Source organism: Dipodomys merriami, unplaced genomic scaffold (assembly GCF_024711535.1).
Source record: "Dipodomys merriami isolate MVZ:Mamm:240054 unplaced genomic scaffold, mDipMer1.0.p SCAF_13, whole genome shotgun sequence".
Lineage (NCBI taxonomy): Eukaryota > Metazoa > Chordata > Mammalia > Rodentia > Heteromyidae > Dipodomys > Dipodomys merriami.
Genome location: NW_027202604.1, coordinates 918,305 through 936,039, shown reverse-complemented (window position 1 = coordinate 936,039; position 17,735 = coordinate 918,305). Strand labels below are relative to the sequence as shown.

Genomic DNA, 17,735 nt, shown 5'->3' with positions numbered 1-17,735 from the left:
CTGTTGAGTGTCAGATGCCACCAAGCACCTAGAATACACAGCAGGCACCTGGAAACATCCAATGATCCCTCCCTCCCTCCCTCCCTTCCTTCCTTCCTTCGCATTCTTTATCCCTGATTTCATGTGGCCGGGAGGACTGTAGGCATTTATCGCTTGAAGGAATGAAGAACAGCTTTACTCAAGTTCCTGTGTTGATTTCTTTCTGCTTGGGTGACCCAGGCCACTGGGCCCTGGACGTGGCCCACGCCAGGTCTGAGAACCTGCTGGACGGATGCCCGGGGCTGGCATAGCTCTCCCCTCCCCGGGCTAGGAAAGTAGGAAGAAGTGGGCAATACCTGACCAGCGCTAGAGGCCAGGTGGGGTTCCACGCCTCGGTTCTGGCTCTAGCCTTCGTGTTTTCTGGCACAAAAAGTGGCCACACTTCCTCCGCACCAGCGGTCGTCCCGGGAGCCGCCTTCGGGTAGTCCTGGACCGGGGAGCAGGAGCCATGGGCTGGCCATGCACCACTTTTCTGACCCGCCTCGAACTCTCCACCGGGGTCTTGATCGAGAGGCGGAGGATGTGTCTGGGGTCACACTCGCCCCCGCTTCCTAGCGTTACCGGGCAGCGCGTGGGAAGCGCAGGCGCCCGACCCGGGCTCGCGGGGCGTGTTTCGGTGTCGCGCCCCGCCTCGCTCCGCGCGGGAGCCCCGGCGGGGTGGGGGTGAGGGTCCTGGGCCCGCCTCCCGGTCACGTGGCCCGCCCGCCCGCCTGGCCTCCGCCCGGTCCCGCCCCGCTCCGGGGAGCCACCCCCGCAGGCCCCGCCGCCCCCGCCTCCGGCCCGGCCGCGGACGCTGGTGCCCTCCAGCCCGGCGGGCGAGCCGCCACAGGGTGCGGAGGCGAGTGCGGCCGCCCTCCTCCGCCTGACCCTCCATGATCGACCCTCCCGACTGGCCCCGCCACCACACTCGAGCCCCACTGCCCCCTGGAGCGACCCGGCCCGACACGCAGAGCGCCTCGGGGCGCTGCGCAGGTGACCCACACCCCGCCAGTCACCAACAGCCGCCCGCTCCGGCCCAGGACCCCGGCTTCAGTCCTCTGGCCGCGATTGGGTGAAAGTTCCCGGAGCCATTTCCGGGGAGGGAGGCGCCACCTGTCCTGGCGCGCCCCCTTTCCAGACTCTGCTCCAGGTCAGTGGGGGGGCGCGGGGCCCATGGCGGCGGGGAGGGGGCGCCGCCGCGGTCCGCCTGGGTCCTCTGCTGGCGGCCGTGTCTTTTAAACCCGCGATCTGGAAAGGAGAGGCGGGGTGCGGACGCCGGGGGGTTCAGGTGAACCGGGGAGCTTGTAGCCGGTGGCGCGCGAGCCTCGTCTCGGAGCTGGGGGGCCGGGGCTCCCGCGCGCTCGGTGGCAGAGGGCTGCGCTCTCCGCCTTGAACATCTCATCCTGGCCTTGAACATTGAAGAAACAGACGGGCATGTTCCTGGAAGGTTTTGGCTTGCCAGGATTTATTGCCGGGACCAGGCTTTCTTCCCGCACGGGGCAAGGATTTGAGAACTGCCAAACAACAGTTGCCGCGAATGTACCCACATAAACTTATTTTTAAGCGTTCCATGCACTGCGCAGGTGTGACTGCTTCCTTCCCTGAGGTATGGAAGAAGAGAGCCTTGCTGGCTGTGTGTCACTAGTTAGGGCAAGCTACATGTCTGTGCCTGTTTTCTCATCTGTAAAATGGAGAGTTTATAATACTACACCTTATTGGTAGATTTATTTTAATGCCTGTACTGGGGTTTGAACTCAGAGCCTTGGGTTGTGTCTTTTTCACTCAAACTTGGTACTGTACCAACTTGAGTCTCCACTTCAGTCTCTCTGCTGGGTCGACTGGAGATAAATCTGACCAACTTTTCTGTCTGGGCTGGCTTCGACTGCAGTCCTCAGATTTCAGCCTACTGATTAGCTAGGATTACAGGGCCAACAGCAGTGGGTATTATTAGGAGATTTGTCACACGAAGGTTTGACCAGAATAATAAAAAATAATAAATAAAAGAAGTTTCAAAAATTTTAAATGCCTGCTGCATCATACTTGATGCAGTTGAAACTCCCAGTCTTTTCTAAGTAGTTGTCGGTTGTGTTTAAATCATTCTGTGCTTTGATAAGTGTTTCCTTGACTTTGATTTTGTGAAAATCTGCCTCACAAAAATCAAATGGTACCCTAGAAGCCAGAGAAAAGTTCTGGTTATCCTCCTAAGCCAGAAAAGGCATACAATGCTGAATTTAAGTGCCAGCTTGAGAATCTGAGACTTGTTGAAAGGTGGCATGTCTTTAGTGCAAGTTGGGTGACATTATAGGGAAAGTGAATCAAGCATCTGCAGTACAGTGTTGAAGTCTGTGCATCCTGAATATGCACAGTTTTTTTTTTCTCAACTTGGTCTCCTTGTACCATAAACTCATGGATACTGAGCATTACTGTACAAACCTCCATGAAGTTAAGGTGTCATTAGTGACTGACACCGGGTAACTTCTCTGTGTGTTAGTTGCTGTTATTGTTATTCCAGACAGCTCACTAATAGCATCTACACTTCCCTCCCAGTGAGGTGTCCTGCTGCTTCTTGCTCTTTTCCCTGGCTCCTGCTATAGATTTGGCCTTATCTACACAGTAGCATAATGCCTCTTCAGAGTGGAAAACTTGAACCTTGCTGGAACCCTTCTTGTGCATAATCAGCCTTGTTCCAAATGTTTCTCAGAATGGGGGATTAGAGATGACTTTGTTAAGGAAATTGTTGGGAAGGGGGCTTGGACCTGGAAGCTCTGGGCATGTGACTGAATGACTTGCCTGAGTGGTGTGCCGGTGGCGTGGATGTGGTTTCACTGGAATTCCTTACAGCTTTGAGCCCCCTGGCAAGCTGACATTCTCTAAGTCCAACTGTGGAACTCTTACTTACTTACAGGCCAAGAGCCTGTCGGTCATTCTTTTCTCTTCAGCTGATTGTCCCTGTATCAGTGGAGTTTCCACCGTACTTCTTTTTTTTGGGGGGGTCCAGACGTGGGGCCTGAACTCTGGGCCTGGGCACTGTCCCTCAGCTCTTCAGCTCAAGGCTAGCGCTCTACCACTTGAGCCACAGCACCACTTCCAGCTTTTTTGTTTTTGCTTATGTGGTGCTGAGGAATCGAACCCAGAGCCTCATGCATACAAGGCAAGCACTCTACCGCTGAGCCACCTTCCCAGCCCCCACTGTACTTCTTTAGTTTGTTTCTTTCACTCCCTCCCTCCCTCAGCCTTTCTCTTTCTCTCTTTCTTGTGTGTGTCAGCACACAGTACGCAGTGTGCTTGAACTCAGGGCCTGGGCACTGGCCCTTAGCTTTTTCCCCTCAAGGTTGACACTTGAGCCACACATCCACTTCTGGCTTAAATGGTAGTATGAGTCTCATAGGCTTTCTTGCCCAGGTTGGCTTTGAACCTCAATCCTCTGATCTCAGCCTCTTGAGTAGCTAGGATTACAGTTGTGAGCCACTGGTGCCTGGCTAGATTATTATTATTATTTTCTTGAATTCCACAATTAGGAATGCTAAGCCTGGATCTTGCAATCCTCCTGAAATTTATACAAGACACTTGGAACACCTGTGTATGTTTTTCCTGAGGGTTCCCCTCTCATCTGATTCACCAAGAGACTTTGTACCACTAGTGTGTGTGTGTGTGTGTGTGTGTGTGTGTGTGTGTGTGTGTGTGTGTGTGTGTGTGTGTGTGTGTGTGTGTGTGTGTGTGTGTTTACCCCATCCAGGGCAGGCCAACATTTTTAAGATGGTGGAACACATGTTTCTTTGAGTCTTGCTCAGAACACACCTTCAAACAGAAAATTCAAGACCACCTTGAGAATATCTTAGAGAAAAGTCAGATGGGAAGGAAGAAGGCAGGTTGTGGGTTTAGAGGCTGTTTGCCTATCAGAGATGGGATGTGGCTAGTGGGAAGTTGTTGGTCTCAGGGCCTCTGCACTTGCTCATTCCTTTCCTGAGCACAGCTTTTCAGCATTTCTTTCTGTGCCCTGTACTTTCTAACCTTCAGCTCAAATGTCTCTTCTGGAGATGTTTCCCTCACTGATGCTCACTTTTACTCATATTCATCCATTGTGTTTTCTTCATGGATCTTATCCAAAGTGCTCTCATTCATGTATTTCTTTCTGGGCATTCCTCCCCTCTCCTCCAAGGGATTTGGAGATGGCATTCCCCAACTTTTTGAAAAACTAAACATTAGTAAGTCCAGTCATATCATAGTTATAAAAAAATGCCAGTATTTACTGAACTAATTGTATATATATATTTGTGCCAGTCCTGGGGCTTGAACTCAGGGCCTGGGTTCTGTCTCTGACCTTTTGTACTTAAAGCTAGAACTTTATCACGTAGAATGGGTATGCACACACACACACACACACACACACACCACGAGATGTTTGTTTTATAATCGATATGCAGTGGCTCTTACTTATTTATAGCTCTTTTTGAGAAAAGCTACCTGCCTCTTCCTGCTTCTCCTTCTCCTTCTGCTGTTGTTGTTGTTACCACTGCTGCTGCCACCAGTACTTGGACTTGAACTTAGGGCCTGGGCTCTGTCCTTTAGCTTTTCTGCCCAAGGTTACCACGCTACCACTTGAGCCACAACTCCACTTCCTGTTTTTGAGTGATTAATTGGAGATGAGAGTCTTACGGAGAATTTTCTGCCCAGGCTTGCTTTGAACTGTGATCTTAAGGTCTTAGCCTCCTCCATATCTAGGATTATGGGCGTGAGCTACCAGCACTCTGCTCTTGCTTGTTTTTTTTTTTTGTCTGTTGTGGGGCCTGAACTCTGGGCCTGGGCGCTGTCCCTCAGCTTTTCAGCTCATGGCTAGCGCTTGAGCCACAGTGCCACTTCTGGCTTTTTCTACTTATGTGGTGCTGAGGAATCGAACCCAGGTCCTCATGCATGAAAGGCAAGCACTCTACCACTGAGACACCTTCCCAGCCCCTCTTGCTTCTTTTTAATGCCAGTAAAGATAATTTTTGTTCCAGAGATATACTTTTTGGGATTCTCCAAATCGTCTATCAGTACATTTTCTCTCCAGATGATGTCTTTGTTCTTTTTTTTTAATGATTTTTTTATTGTGAAAATACTGTACAGAGGGGTTACAATTACATGGGCAAGGTAATGAGGATGTCTTTGTTCTTGTTGGCATATGTGTAAGAGAATCCAGCTGTTTTGCCTATCTTTGAGCCAGATGATCATAAAGATTGAACCGAGTCTTGCCTCTGTTTTCCACTGTGTAGTACAAGGTACACTTTGGAACAAAAATCTTTTTGCCTTTCTCAACATCACCTATTTCTTTCTTTTTTTCTTTATTGTTGATTGTGGGGCTTGAACTCAGGGCCTGGGTGCTGTCCTTGGCTTTTCTGCTCAAGGATTTACCACTTTGAGCCACTGCACCACTTCTGGGTTGTTTTTTTTTTTTTTTATGGTTAATTAGAGATAAAAGTCTCATGGATTTTCCTTCCACGGGCTGGCTTCGAAACTCGATCCTTAGATCTCAGCCTTCTGCATTAGCTAAGATTACAAGTGTGAGCCACCAGTGCCCAGAAACATCACCTATTTTTAATTCACTCTTTTGTCTGTTGCTTTTGTACTGCCTTGAAAGCTGGATACCCTAGTCTCTACTCAACTACCACCATCACCACCACCACAACCACCACTACCACCTCCACCCCCTCTTCCTCCTCCTCCTCCTCCTTCTTCTGTCATGGGGCTTGAACTCTGGACTTGGGTGCTGTCCCTGCACTCTTCAGCTCAAGGCAAGCTCTCTGCCACTCCAGCCACAGCGCCACTTCCAGTTTTCTGGTGGTTTATTGGAGATAAGAGTCTCATGGACGTTCCTGCCTGGGCTGGCTTTGAACCACGATCATCAGGTCTCAGCCTTCTGAGTAGTTAGGACTATAGGTGTGAGCCACTAGCACCCAGCTCACTACCTTCTTCTTGAAACAATTTCAACTGGTTTCAATATTCTATTTTCATACATGCAAACTAACTACTTCTACCATATTCATCATTGACCTTTTCCTTAGCCTTCTCTTCCCTCACTTGGTATTCACACCCCAACAGGACCTGGTTTACTCTGACCAGAGTGATTTGAAGAGTAACAAATGTGGAGGAACTGACTGTTACTTGCAGCTGAAAGTGGCTGCTGGTATATATGTTCATGCGTATTCATACACATGAACAGGTAATGAAGATGTATGTCTTAGGTTTAGTTTCCAATATGTGTACATGTCATTTGACTTTTTGAGTTTGGCTTATCTCATTTAACATGATATTCCCCAATTCCATCAATTTTTCTGCAGATGACATGATTTCATTTTTATTCATGACTGTGTAATATCCCATGGTATATATTACCATATTTTCTTTGTCCATTTATCTCTTGTCACCTTGATTGATTCCACTGTTTACCACTACAATCAACATGGGTATGTGGGTATCTTTCTTGTATATTGGTTATGTTCCTTCTGATATATGCCTAATAGTGGTATGATAGGGTTATAAGGTAGGTCTACTTTTAGTTTTTTGAGGAACTCACATACTTATTTCCATAGTGGTCACACTAGTTTACAGTCACACCAACAGTGCATGAAGATTCCCTTTCTCTTCACATCCACACTGGCGTCAGTTGTTGTTGGTTTTCTTGATGTTTGCCATTCTGACCTGGATGAGGTGGAATTTCAGTGTAGTTTTGACTTGCATTTCCCTTATGGCTTATGATGCTGGACATCTCTAAATGTGTCTATTAGACATTTGTATTTCTTTTTCTGAGAACTGTCAGTTGATTTGTTTGCCCATTTGCTAATGGGATTATTTGTTCTTTTGAAGCTTAAAGTTTTGTGTTCTTTGTATATTCTGGATATCATTCCTTTATCTGATGAATAGCTAAAAGATTTTCTCCCATGGAATATTTTTTCATTCTTCTGAAATACATATATAGTACTGGAATTTCTAGAAGGGCCATATAGGGTAGCTCTATACTATAAATTTTAAGCTTAATGCCATTGGCTTGCACCTATAATCCTAGCTACTCAGGAGGCTGAGATAGGAAGATCACAGTTTGAAGCAATTCTGGCAGCAAAGAGTGAGACTCTTGTCTCCAGTTAACCAGCAAAAAGCCAGAAGTGGAGCTGTGGCTTAAGTGGTAGAGCACCACCCTTGTGGACAGTGTTTGAGCCCAAGTACGGGCACACATTTTTTTTTTTTTTTTTTTTTTTGTCGGTCGTGGGGCTTGAACTCTGGGCCTGGGCGCTGTCCCTCAGCTCTTCAGCTCAAGGCGAGCGCTCTACCACTTGAGCTACAGCACCACTTCCGGTTTTCTGGTGGTTTTATTGGAGATAGGAGTCTCACGGTCTCTCCTGCCCGGGCTGGCTTTGAACCATGATCCTCAGATCTCAGCCTCCTGAGTAGCTAGGATTACAGGCGTGAGCCACCAGCGCCCGGCCGGGCACACATTTTTTAAAAATTAAAAAAATAATAAAAATTTAACTCCCAAAATGTTTTCCATAGTGTCAGTACCACTTTACCCCATCACCACCCGCTCAACACTTCCTACCCATCTGGCCATAGTGTGTAAGGTGGTGTTTCACATGGTTTTTATTTGCATTTCCATGGTTCCTGCTGATGTTGAATTATCTTTCCTTTCTTCTTTCTTTCTTTCTTTCTTTTCTTTCTTTCTTTCTTTCTTTCTTTCTTTCTTTCTTTCTTTCTTTCTTTCTTTCTTTCTCTCTCTCTCTCTCTCTCTCTCTCTCTCTCTCTCTCTCTCTCTCCTCTCTCCTTCTCCCTCTCTCCCTCCCTCCCCCCCCCCTCTTTTTTTATTGTTGAACTCTGGGCCTGGGCGCTGTCCCTGAGCTCTTCAGCTCAAGGCAAGTGCTCTATCCCTTGAGCTACACCTCTACTAATAGCTTTTTTGATAGTCAACTAGAGGGGGGGTGGGGGATGAGGGGTGAGGGGGTGTAGCTGAGGAGGTGGGAGAGAAGGGATGGTAAGGGAAAAACAAAGGAGGAGGCAACAATGCTGGATAAGAAATATACTCATTACCTTGCTCATGTAACTGTAACCCCTTTGTATAGTATTTTCACAATAAAAAAATTAAAAAAAAAAAAAGTTCTTTTGGTTGCTGGTACCTGAGCTTGAATTCAAAACTCTACCACACTTGCTGGCTTATTGTACTCTACCTCTTGGTCCATGTGTCCAATCTGGCTCTTTGCTGATTGTTTTGGAGATGAGTCTTGTAGACTTTGCTGCCTGGGCTACCTTTGAGCCTCCATCCTCTTAGATCAGCTTCCTGAATAGCTAGGATTACAGTGGTGAGTCACTGTCAACTTGCAATCCTGGTTGATTTGTGAACTTGCATACATTAAAACTGCAGTTCTCTGTGAATTACACACCAGTAGTTTTTGACAAATACTCAATGCCATGTCCTCACCATCCCAATACTACACAGAAGAGTTCTATCACTCAAAATTTCTCTGATGTGCCCCCACCCCCCACTTTTTTTTAAAAAATCAACCAGTTTCTCATCTGCTAGTATCCAGAAACTGATGAGTGTTCCTTCCATATAGTTTTACTTTCTTCAGTATCATACTCTGGACCATTGAGATACATAGCCTTTTGAGTATGGATTCTGTCTTTAAAGATTCAATCATCGTGGAGAACCAGCACCTCCTTTCTAATAATGCCTCTATCACTAAATACTATTCCTTTCTGAGGTTGATTACTTATTCTCTTGTTGAAGAACATCTTTTGTAAATTATGAATAGGGTTAGTATTGTAAATAGTAAATTATGAATAAAGTTACTATAAACATCCGTCCCCCTACACACAACAAGTATCTTTTGGATTTGTTGGCCTGGGCTGGCCTTGAACCATCATCCTCAGATCTCAGCCTCCTGAGTAGCTAGGACTACAGGTATGATCCACCAGTGCCTAGCAAAATTGTCCTTTTAAATTTGAGTCAATGTCAAAAAGCCAAATATTGTATGTTTTTGCTCATATGTGTAAGCTAGACCTAAAAAACCACAAACATTCATGTATGTATATACATATATGTACATATACAAGCATGCATATACACAGATAGGTATGTATATGTATACATACATATATACCACATGTACACATGCATATGTGTATATGCATATATGTGTATATATATGTCTGTATACATACACACAATCAGAACATAGTACATATCTTGTTATTGTTGAGTTGTAAGGGCTCTTTGTATATTCTGGGTTTAGTTCCATTTCAGGTTGGTAATTTTACAGTATTTTTACAGTATTGTTTTTTCCCTTTCTTGATTGTGTCCTTTGAGTATACATTATTAGTTTTGGTGAAGCTGAATGTATCTCTTTTCCTACTCCTACTTATTTTGGTTTTGCTGTCATCCTTGAGAAACTTGCCTAATCCAAGGCTATGAAGACTTATGCTTGTGTTTTCTTCTAAGAGTTTATAGTGTTCTGCCTGCCTCCCTTCCCTTCCCTTCCCTTCCCTTCCCTTTCCTTCCCTTCCCTTCCCTTCCCTTCCCTTCCCTTCCCTTCCCTTCCCTTCCCTTCCCTTCCCTTCCCTTCCCTTCCCTTCCCTTCCCTTCCCTTCCCTTCCCTTCCCCTTCCCCTTCCCCTTCCCCTTCCCCTTCCCCTTCCCCTCCCCATCCCCCTTCTCTTTCCCATCCCTTTCCCCCTCCCCCTTCCCCCTTCCCCCTTCCCCCTTCCCCTCCTACCCCTTGTTCCCTTCCCCCCCTTGCCCCCTTCCCCCTCCCCTCCCTTTCCTTCCCCCTTCCCTCCCCTCCTCTCCCCTTTCCTTTTGGTCTGAGATCTTACTTGACACCCTGCTCATTGGCTGGTGCTCTACCACCGAGCCACACCTTCAACCCCTCTAGATTTAGTTCATTTTTGTATGCAATGAGGTAAGGTTCCGACTTCATTCTTTATTTTGGAAGAACTGTTGCCATAGTGTCTCCCTGTATAGCCTTGACAAGGTCTGGAACTCACTATGTAGTCCACATTGGCCTCAAACTTGAGATGCTCCTGATTCAGCTTCCTAAGTGCTGCACCTTTCCAGCTACTCTGAAGGTTGAACTGGGAGGATCACTTGAGCCCAGGCTTTGAAGGCCAGCCGAGGTTATATAGCATCAGTGTCTCAAAAAAAGGGGAACGATTAGCCTTCTTGGTTGAATCTTCTTTATACTCTTGGTGAAATCAGCTGATCATAAATGGAACTATCCTGAGTTCTCATTTCTGTTCCTCTTATCTTTATGACTTTCAATGTGTGAGTACTGTTGTGTGCACCCTCAGGATACAGGCTTTGTAATGACACAGCTTTGTAGTAAGCTTGCAATCAGGAAGTACGAATCAGCTGATTTTATCCTTGGCCTCTGTGAGTTTTCAGATCAGCTTATCAATGTGTGCAAAAACATAGTTAAGATGTGTGTGTGTGTGTGTGTGTTTGCGCGTGCATGCCTGTGCCCATACCTGTCCTGGGGCTTGAATTGAAGGCCCGAGTGCTGTCCCTTAGCTTTCTTGCTCTAAGCTGGCACTCTGCCACTTGAACCACAGCTCTACTTCTGGATATTTGCTGGTTAATTTGGACTTTTCTGCTTAGGCTAGCTTCAAACCCTGATCCTCACATCTCAGCTTCCTGAGAAGCTAGGATTATAAGCATGAGCCACCAATGTCCAGCATAGCTGACATTTTGATAAGTTAGGTTGATGGCATGGTTTTGAAGATTGGGTGTGGGGGTGGGGATCTGGAATGGCCTCTCCTTCTTAACAACCCTCAGCAAGAAACCTGGGTACCTATTGTCACTCACTCAGCTCCTCTAGTTGCTGAGTCTGAAGAGGAGATGCTCAGAGCAGCCCTTCAGCCTGCACAGACATGTATCCAGCAGTTGACAGCAGTGACACAGCACAATATTGTGGCTAATGCTAGGCCGGGGACTTCTGAGAAGGTATTTCAGTCTGAGTTTGTGAGCTGGGAGGCCTCTGTCAGCCCTGGCTGCCTTTCATGCTGGGAATGAGGGAGCAGAGAATAGGAGGCATCTGCCCCTGCTTTCCAACTTTGAGGAGGTGAGAACCTGGGTTCTGGGAAGCCCACAGCCCTGAAACCACTGCAGACAGTGGGTGTCTCCAGTGAAGTCAGGTCCTGATTCACCTCATTTTGTCTGTTGGGTGAAATATTTCATTGAAGGGAAGGTTTCTACTGCTAAGGTAATCTCCCCCTTTCCAGTTCTTTGCAGTTTGAAGGATGCAATAAGAATAAGAAGGAGCTGAGTGCTGGTGACTCACACATATAATCCTAGCTATTCAAGAGGCTGAGATCTGAGGATTGTGGTTCAAAGCCAACCCTGGCAGAAAGGTCTGTGAGACTCTTGTCTGTAAGAAACTACCAAAAAAGCTGGAAATGGCACTGTGGCTCAAGTGGTAAAGAACTAGCCTTAAGAACAGAAACTCAGGAGCAAAGTCCAGGCCTTGAGTTCAAGTCCCAGCACTGGCACAAAATAAACAAAAAGAATAAAAAGGAATAACAGCACATATTAAAAGCTTTGTTCACCCCTGCAAGTGCTTATGTGTTCCAGATGTAATGTTTTGGCATGAGCCAGAGGTTTTATTCTCCAGAATAGGACAAAGAAAGAAAAAGCAAAGTTGACTACATTTGTATTATTGGGAATCTTGTTTTCTACCCTTAAGGAGCAACTCTGAAAGTTGCAATTGAAAGTTCAGATCCCCACACTTCTAGCCCAGCTACAGCAACCAGCTTGCAGTGTAAACCAGAACAGTGCTTGTGCACATGCATGAGTATGTGTATATGTGTAGTTTAAGTTATTTATTACTGCTTTTTTAAAAAGGCCATTTAAAAACATTCTTGAAGGCAGAATTTTTAGTTTGTTTCTGGAGTGAAAAACATTCTGGGCAATAGACATTGTTTTGAGGTCTTCACAATAGTGAAGTTTTTTGGGGTTAGCTGATCTCCTTTCCTTAAGCAGTTACCCTAGGTGGTGAGTTCACAGGGATTTTATTTCCATCCTATAGTGAAGGAGTTGTGCGCAGAAAGCTAGGGTAAGGAAGAACACGATGATATAATCCAGCCCTCAAAAGAAGGAAGCGTGCTTCGGCACGGAGGTTTGGTGCTTTGACTCTGGCCCAGCTTCAGAAAGTACAGCTCAGATGACCTTATATGACCTCCTCGCATGACACATCTCCCCAGAGGGTAAGGAGAACCATCCTCTCCTCTCTGCATGGCTTTAATTTCACAAAAGCTCTGTGCAGTCTTGCAAACACAAGTGGTTTCCTTAAGAAATCACTCACAGTTCATGTGTTCTGGGTTGGGCAAGACCTCACTAATCCTTGGCCAGCTTTGTGAGTCAAAACATATTTAGATGACCACCCAAGTCCTTTGGAAGAGAGAGCTGATTGATTAAGGGAGATGCAAACAGTCTTCAGGAGATGAGTGGAGAGTGGTTGGAGATGTGAGCAGCCCTATTCTGTGGTGATAACAAATGCTCATGAAGAAAGTTAACAGCTGGATGCTGATTGCTCTTGCCTCTAATATAAGCTACTCAGGAAGCCAACCTGGGCAGAAAAGTCCTGGAGACTCCATTTCCAATTTTAACCAACAAAAAGCTAGGTTGGAGGCAAGGTGCAAACGTGCCATCTGTGAGCAAGCAACCTGAGTAAGAGTGAGGCACTAAGTTCAAGTCTCAGTACTGACTACACAAAAAAACTAGAGTGTAAGACAATGTTTATGAAGTTGTACAGAAGGAAAAAGACAATGATTAGAAGCAGGAGGGTGGGGGTTGGGAATTTAGCTTAGTGGAAGAGTACTTGCCTGGCAAGTGCAAGGTCCTGAATTCCGTCCTCAGCCCTGGGGAGGGGGGGGGGGAAGCAGGCGTGGGATGTGGCTACATGGAAGAGAAGGTTCCAGAAGGACTCTCTGTCCCATGATTGATTCAGTTACAGACATATTCCATGGTCAAAAATTGGATCAGTAAGCAATTAGGGTCCAAGAAATTGCCTAGTTGCAGCAATGAGGAAAGAAGACACATTTCTTATGTTTGGTTGTGATGATGTTGGTATAAACAAACTGCACTGCCTGCCTCTGTGTGTGTGTGTGTGTGTGTGTGTGTGCGCGCCTATCCTGTGACTTGAACTCAGGGCCTGGACACTGTCTCTGAGCTTTTGTGCTCAAGGCTAGTGCTCTACCCCTTGAGCCACAGCTCCACTTCTGGCTTGTTTTTGATGCTTAATTGGAGGTAAGAGTCTCAGGGACTTTGCTGCCTGGGCTGACTTTGAACCATGATCCTCAGTTCTCAGCCTCCTGAGTAGCTAGGATTACAGGTAGCAATCTTTGTGTCTAGCTCTATTTTATTTTATTTATTTATTTATTTTGTTGGTCGTGGGGCTTGAACTCTGGGCTTGGGTGCTGTCTCTGTGCTCTTCAGCTCAAGGTGAGCACTCTACCACTTAAGCCACAGCACCACTTCCGGTTTTCTAGTGGTTTATTGGAGATAACAGTCTCACAGATTTTCCTGCCTGGGCTGGCTTTGAACCGTGATCCTCAAATCTCAGCCTCCTGAGTAGCTAGGATTACAGGCGTGAGCCACCGACGCCCGACTTCTAGCTCTATTTTATTTTATTTATTTATTTATTTATTTTTGTGTCCAGTCGTGGGGCCTGAACTCTGGGCCTGGGAGCTGTCCCTCAGCTCTTCAGCTCAAGGCTAGCACTCTACCACTTGAGCCACAGTGCCACTTCTGGCTTTTTTCTTTTGGCTTATGTGGTGCCGAGGAATCAAACCCAGGGCCTCATGCATGCAAGGCAAGCGCTCTACCACTGAGCCACCTTCCCAGCCCTTCTAGCTCTATTTTAAATTCAACAAGCATCTTGGTGCACCTGTGTAGTTCCAGTTACCCAGGAGGTGGAGCAGGAGAAATGCTTGAGCCCAGGAATTTGAGGCCAGCTTGAGCAACATAGTGAGACCTCATCCAGACAGACAGATGGGTTACTGCAAAACAGTATGTTGTGTTATACTGGAAGCAGCTTCATGCATCTCATTTTTACCCATTCTCTTGATGGCAGACGACATCACCTAGCAACATCATTTCTCAGACTGGATCCAGTTGTTAAGTGAGGGAGGGCAGGCAACATGGATTGATGTATTGGTGGCATGATGCAGATTTTCTTGTTTTGAATGGAAGGGATTTTTTTTTTTTATTCCACTTTAATACCAGAGATCTGAGAATTGAAGGGCCTAGTGGAAAGGCCATTTATCTGTAGCTCACAGTGAGGCTCAGAGGATTTATTCTGGGAACTAAGTGTTTTGCAACCCGTTCAGTCTCAGCCAAAGTGTAAGTGTCCTTGCCTCTGCCACAAGCCACCATGCAGCTGTGGGCACTCAAGGTGCACTGGCCATGTAGGAATTCAGCCGATAAAAGAACAGGATAAGCTGGGTGCTGGTAGCTCACGCCTCTAATTCTAGCTACTCAGGAGGCTGAGATGTGAGGATCGTGGTTCAAAGCCAGCTTGGGCAGGAAAGACCATGAGACTCTTATCTCCAATAAACCACTCAGAAAACCAGAAGTGGCACTGTGGCTCAACTGGTAGAGCACTAGCCTTGAGCTGGAGAGCTCAGAGCACCCAGGCCCAGAGTTCAAGTCCCATGACTGACAAAAAAAAAAAGAACAGGATATTCAGAAACATTAAACATTCACTGAGTTGTTCAGTATATTTTAGGACATTCATCAGGCTGAGCAGCCATCTCTGCCATTGAGTTCAGGAGTTCGCTTTTTTGCTCAAGGCTGGTACTGTACTACTTGAGCCACCACTCCTATTCCAGCTTTTTGCTGGTTAATTGGAGATAAAAGTGTCATATACTTTTCTGCCTAGGCTGGCTTTGAACCGAGATCTTAAGACCTCAACCTCCTGAGTACTAGGATTACAGGCATGAGCCAGTGTGGCCAGCCAGTTTTTATTTTTATAATTTATTGACATATGATTCATATGCTATAAAAACCAACCATTTAAATGTGTACAATTCATTGTCAGGCATGGGTGGCTTATGCCTGTAATCCTAGCTACTCAGGAAGCTGAGATCTGAGGATCTTGGCCCAGGCAGATAAATCTGTGAGACTTTTATCCCTAATTAACCACCAGAAAGCCAGAAGTGTAGCTCTGGCTCAAGTGGAAAACTCGGAGACAGCATCCAGGCTCTGAACTCAAATTCTAATGCCAGCACAAAAAAATAACTAAGAGTGTACAATTCAGTATGTTTTAGCATGTTCACAAGACTGAACAACCATCACTGCCATTGAGTTCAAAATGTTTTTACCCACCCAAAACATAGCTTTTAATTTGAAGTAATGTAAAATAATTGAAGACATTTGTGTACCTCAGTCCTATCAGCAGATAAGGATGTTGTCACTGCTTTCAACTTAAAAATAATGAAAACCCTCTCTTCACCTTAAAACCCTCTGTCTAATTTTGCCCCAGTTCTCATCAGTTTAGATCAAACTTTGTGAAAGAACCGACTGGGGTTCTTATGTAAGTTTTCCTTCTGTTGTCTATCACTTAAAAAATTGTGATAAAACACATGCAATATAAAATTTACTATCTTTACTATCTTTTTTTTTTTTGGCAGCGAGGTTTGAACTCAGGCCCTATATTCACTATAGAGGTACTGTCCTGTTCATCCATGCTTCCAGCCCTTTTTGCTGTAATTTTGTGTGTGTGTGTCTTTTTGTTGTTGTTGTTGGTCATGGGGCTTGAATTCTGGGCTTGGGCACTGTCCCTGCGCTCTTCAGCTCAAGGCGAGCACTCTACCGCTTGAGCGACAGCGCCACTTCTGGTTTTCTAGTGGTTTATTGGAGATAAAGAGTCACGCGGACTTTCCTGTCTGGGCTGGATTGAACCACGATCCTCAGATCTCAGCCTCCTGAGTAGCTAGGATTACAGATGTGAGCCACCAGCTATCTGCTGGTGAGTCTGTCTCTTTAGCACCTTTTCTTTTTCCATTCATTTATTGATGACACTCTGGTTGCTTTTGTCAATAATGATGCTAATCCATTCTTTGAACCTGTCCTTTCTGTCAGGACTGGCTTCCACTCCTCCTTCCCAATCATCCTTTGCCCAGATCTCCAGAGACTATTGTTCATCTCAATGACCCATATTTTGGTGGCATCAGATCGAGTCACCAGCAGTGCAAGATGAAGCTGGTCACATTCTCTTCCTTGAAATTCCTTTTCCTGGATTTCAAGACCCTCTACTTTCTTCATCTACTTCTTAGATCTCAGTTACTGACAAGCCCTCATGCAGGTTGCTCAGACCCTGTGCCTGGGGTATTGGGTATCATCTTTGACTCTTGTCTTTCTCATCCTCATCCTGATCAGATTCAGTGTACCTACTTTCAAAATGTGGCCACTGCTCACTTCCTGTGCTCCTGCTGCCCTGTCCAAGCCATCGTTCCCCAAATGACAGCGTGATGCCTTTGCTGATCCCCAGCCCCTGGCCTTCCCTCTTTTCCCCTTGTTCTTCACTCACCGAAGGCTCTTGTAAAGGGCAGATGCCTACTCCTCTGTTCACAACACCTGAGTAGCTGTTGTTTTCTTTGCCACAAACTGTAGATCCCCAAAGTGGCTACAGTCTTCACTTGATCTGGCCACATTTCCTCTCTGATGCTTTTTTGGGGGAGTCAGTTGTGGGGTTTGAATTCAGCCCCTGAACACTGTCTTTGAGCTTTTTCTCTCAAGGACAGTGCTCTGCTACTTTGAGGCACAGCTCCACTTCCAGTTTTCTGGTGATTAATTGGAGATAAGAGGCTCCTAGACTTTCCTGCCCAGGCTGACTTTGAACTTTGATCTTCAGATCTCAGCCTCCTGAGTAGCTAGGATTACAGGTGTGAGCCTCTGGCGCCCAGCCTTTTTAACTTCACTGTTCCCCTCTTAACCCAATTCCAGCCAACTTAGCCTCAGAGCTTCCTGATTGCCTACCTTAGGGTCTTTGCACTTCTTCTTATTCCTTCCTGAAAAGTTCTCCCAATGTCTGCAGAGCTCACTCCTTCACTTCTTCAGACCACCGTGAGCCTTGTGTCTCAACTGTTACCACTGTCCCCAGCATTCCTCTCTGCCTTCCCTTCTTTACTTCCCTTACTGCTGTATCATTGTCTGGTCTATTTTCTGCTTGTGATTTATTATATACCTTGTTTATGGTCTGCCTTTTTCACTAAAGTTAATTCCACAAGGGCAGAAATTTTCCTTTCCCTTTCCCCCTTTTCCTTCCTTTTTCTTTCCTTCCTTTCCCTTTCCTTTCCTCTGGGTGTGTGTGCACGCGCGTGCGTGCACGTGCACAAGCACACATGCACGCACATGTGCATGCTCGGGCCAGTATTTGGACTTCAGAGCCTGGGCACTGTCCCTTAACTTTTTTGCTCAAAGCTGGCACTCTTCCATTTGAACGACCCTATTCACTTTCAGCTTTTTGCTGGTTAATTGGATGTAAGAGTCTCATGGAGTTTCCTGCCTGGGCTGACTTGGAATTGGGATCCTCAGATCTTAACCTCCTGAGTAGCTAGAATGACAGGTGTGAGCTGTTGGTACTCAGCTGGAATTTTTCTTATCTTTGTCCCCTCTGCATTTCCTGCATTTTGCTTGGCACAGGTAATGAACATTCATTGAACTGATAAAGGAAAGTTTAGACAGTAGAGACAAAATGC

At 46.1% G+C, this 17,735-nt stretch overlaps 1 protein-coding gene across 3 annotated transcripts in view; it reads left to right on the top strand.

Moving 5' to 3' along the window:
• Positions 1-850: 850 nt before the first annotated feature.
• Arhgef3 (Rho guanine nucleotide exchange factor 3) overlaps positions 851-17,735 on the top strand; it is a 359,337-nt gene continuing 342,452 nt past the window's right edge. Inside the window, exon 1 of one of the 3 annotated variants that reach the window (XM_070018470.1) lies at positions 851-1,011. In XM_070018470.1, coding sequence (XP_069874571.1) covers positions 912-1,011 — 100 coding nt within the window. In that variant the 5' untranslated portion in view covers positions 851-911. Of the gene's footprint in view, positions 1,169-1,386; positions 1,625-17,735 lie in introns of those variants that run through there. The other 2 variants (XM_070018471.1, XM_070018472.1) reach the window with 2 other exon arrangements.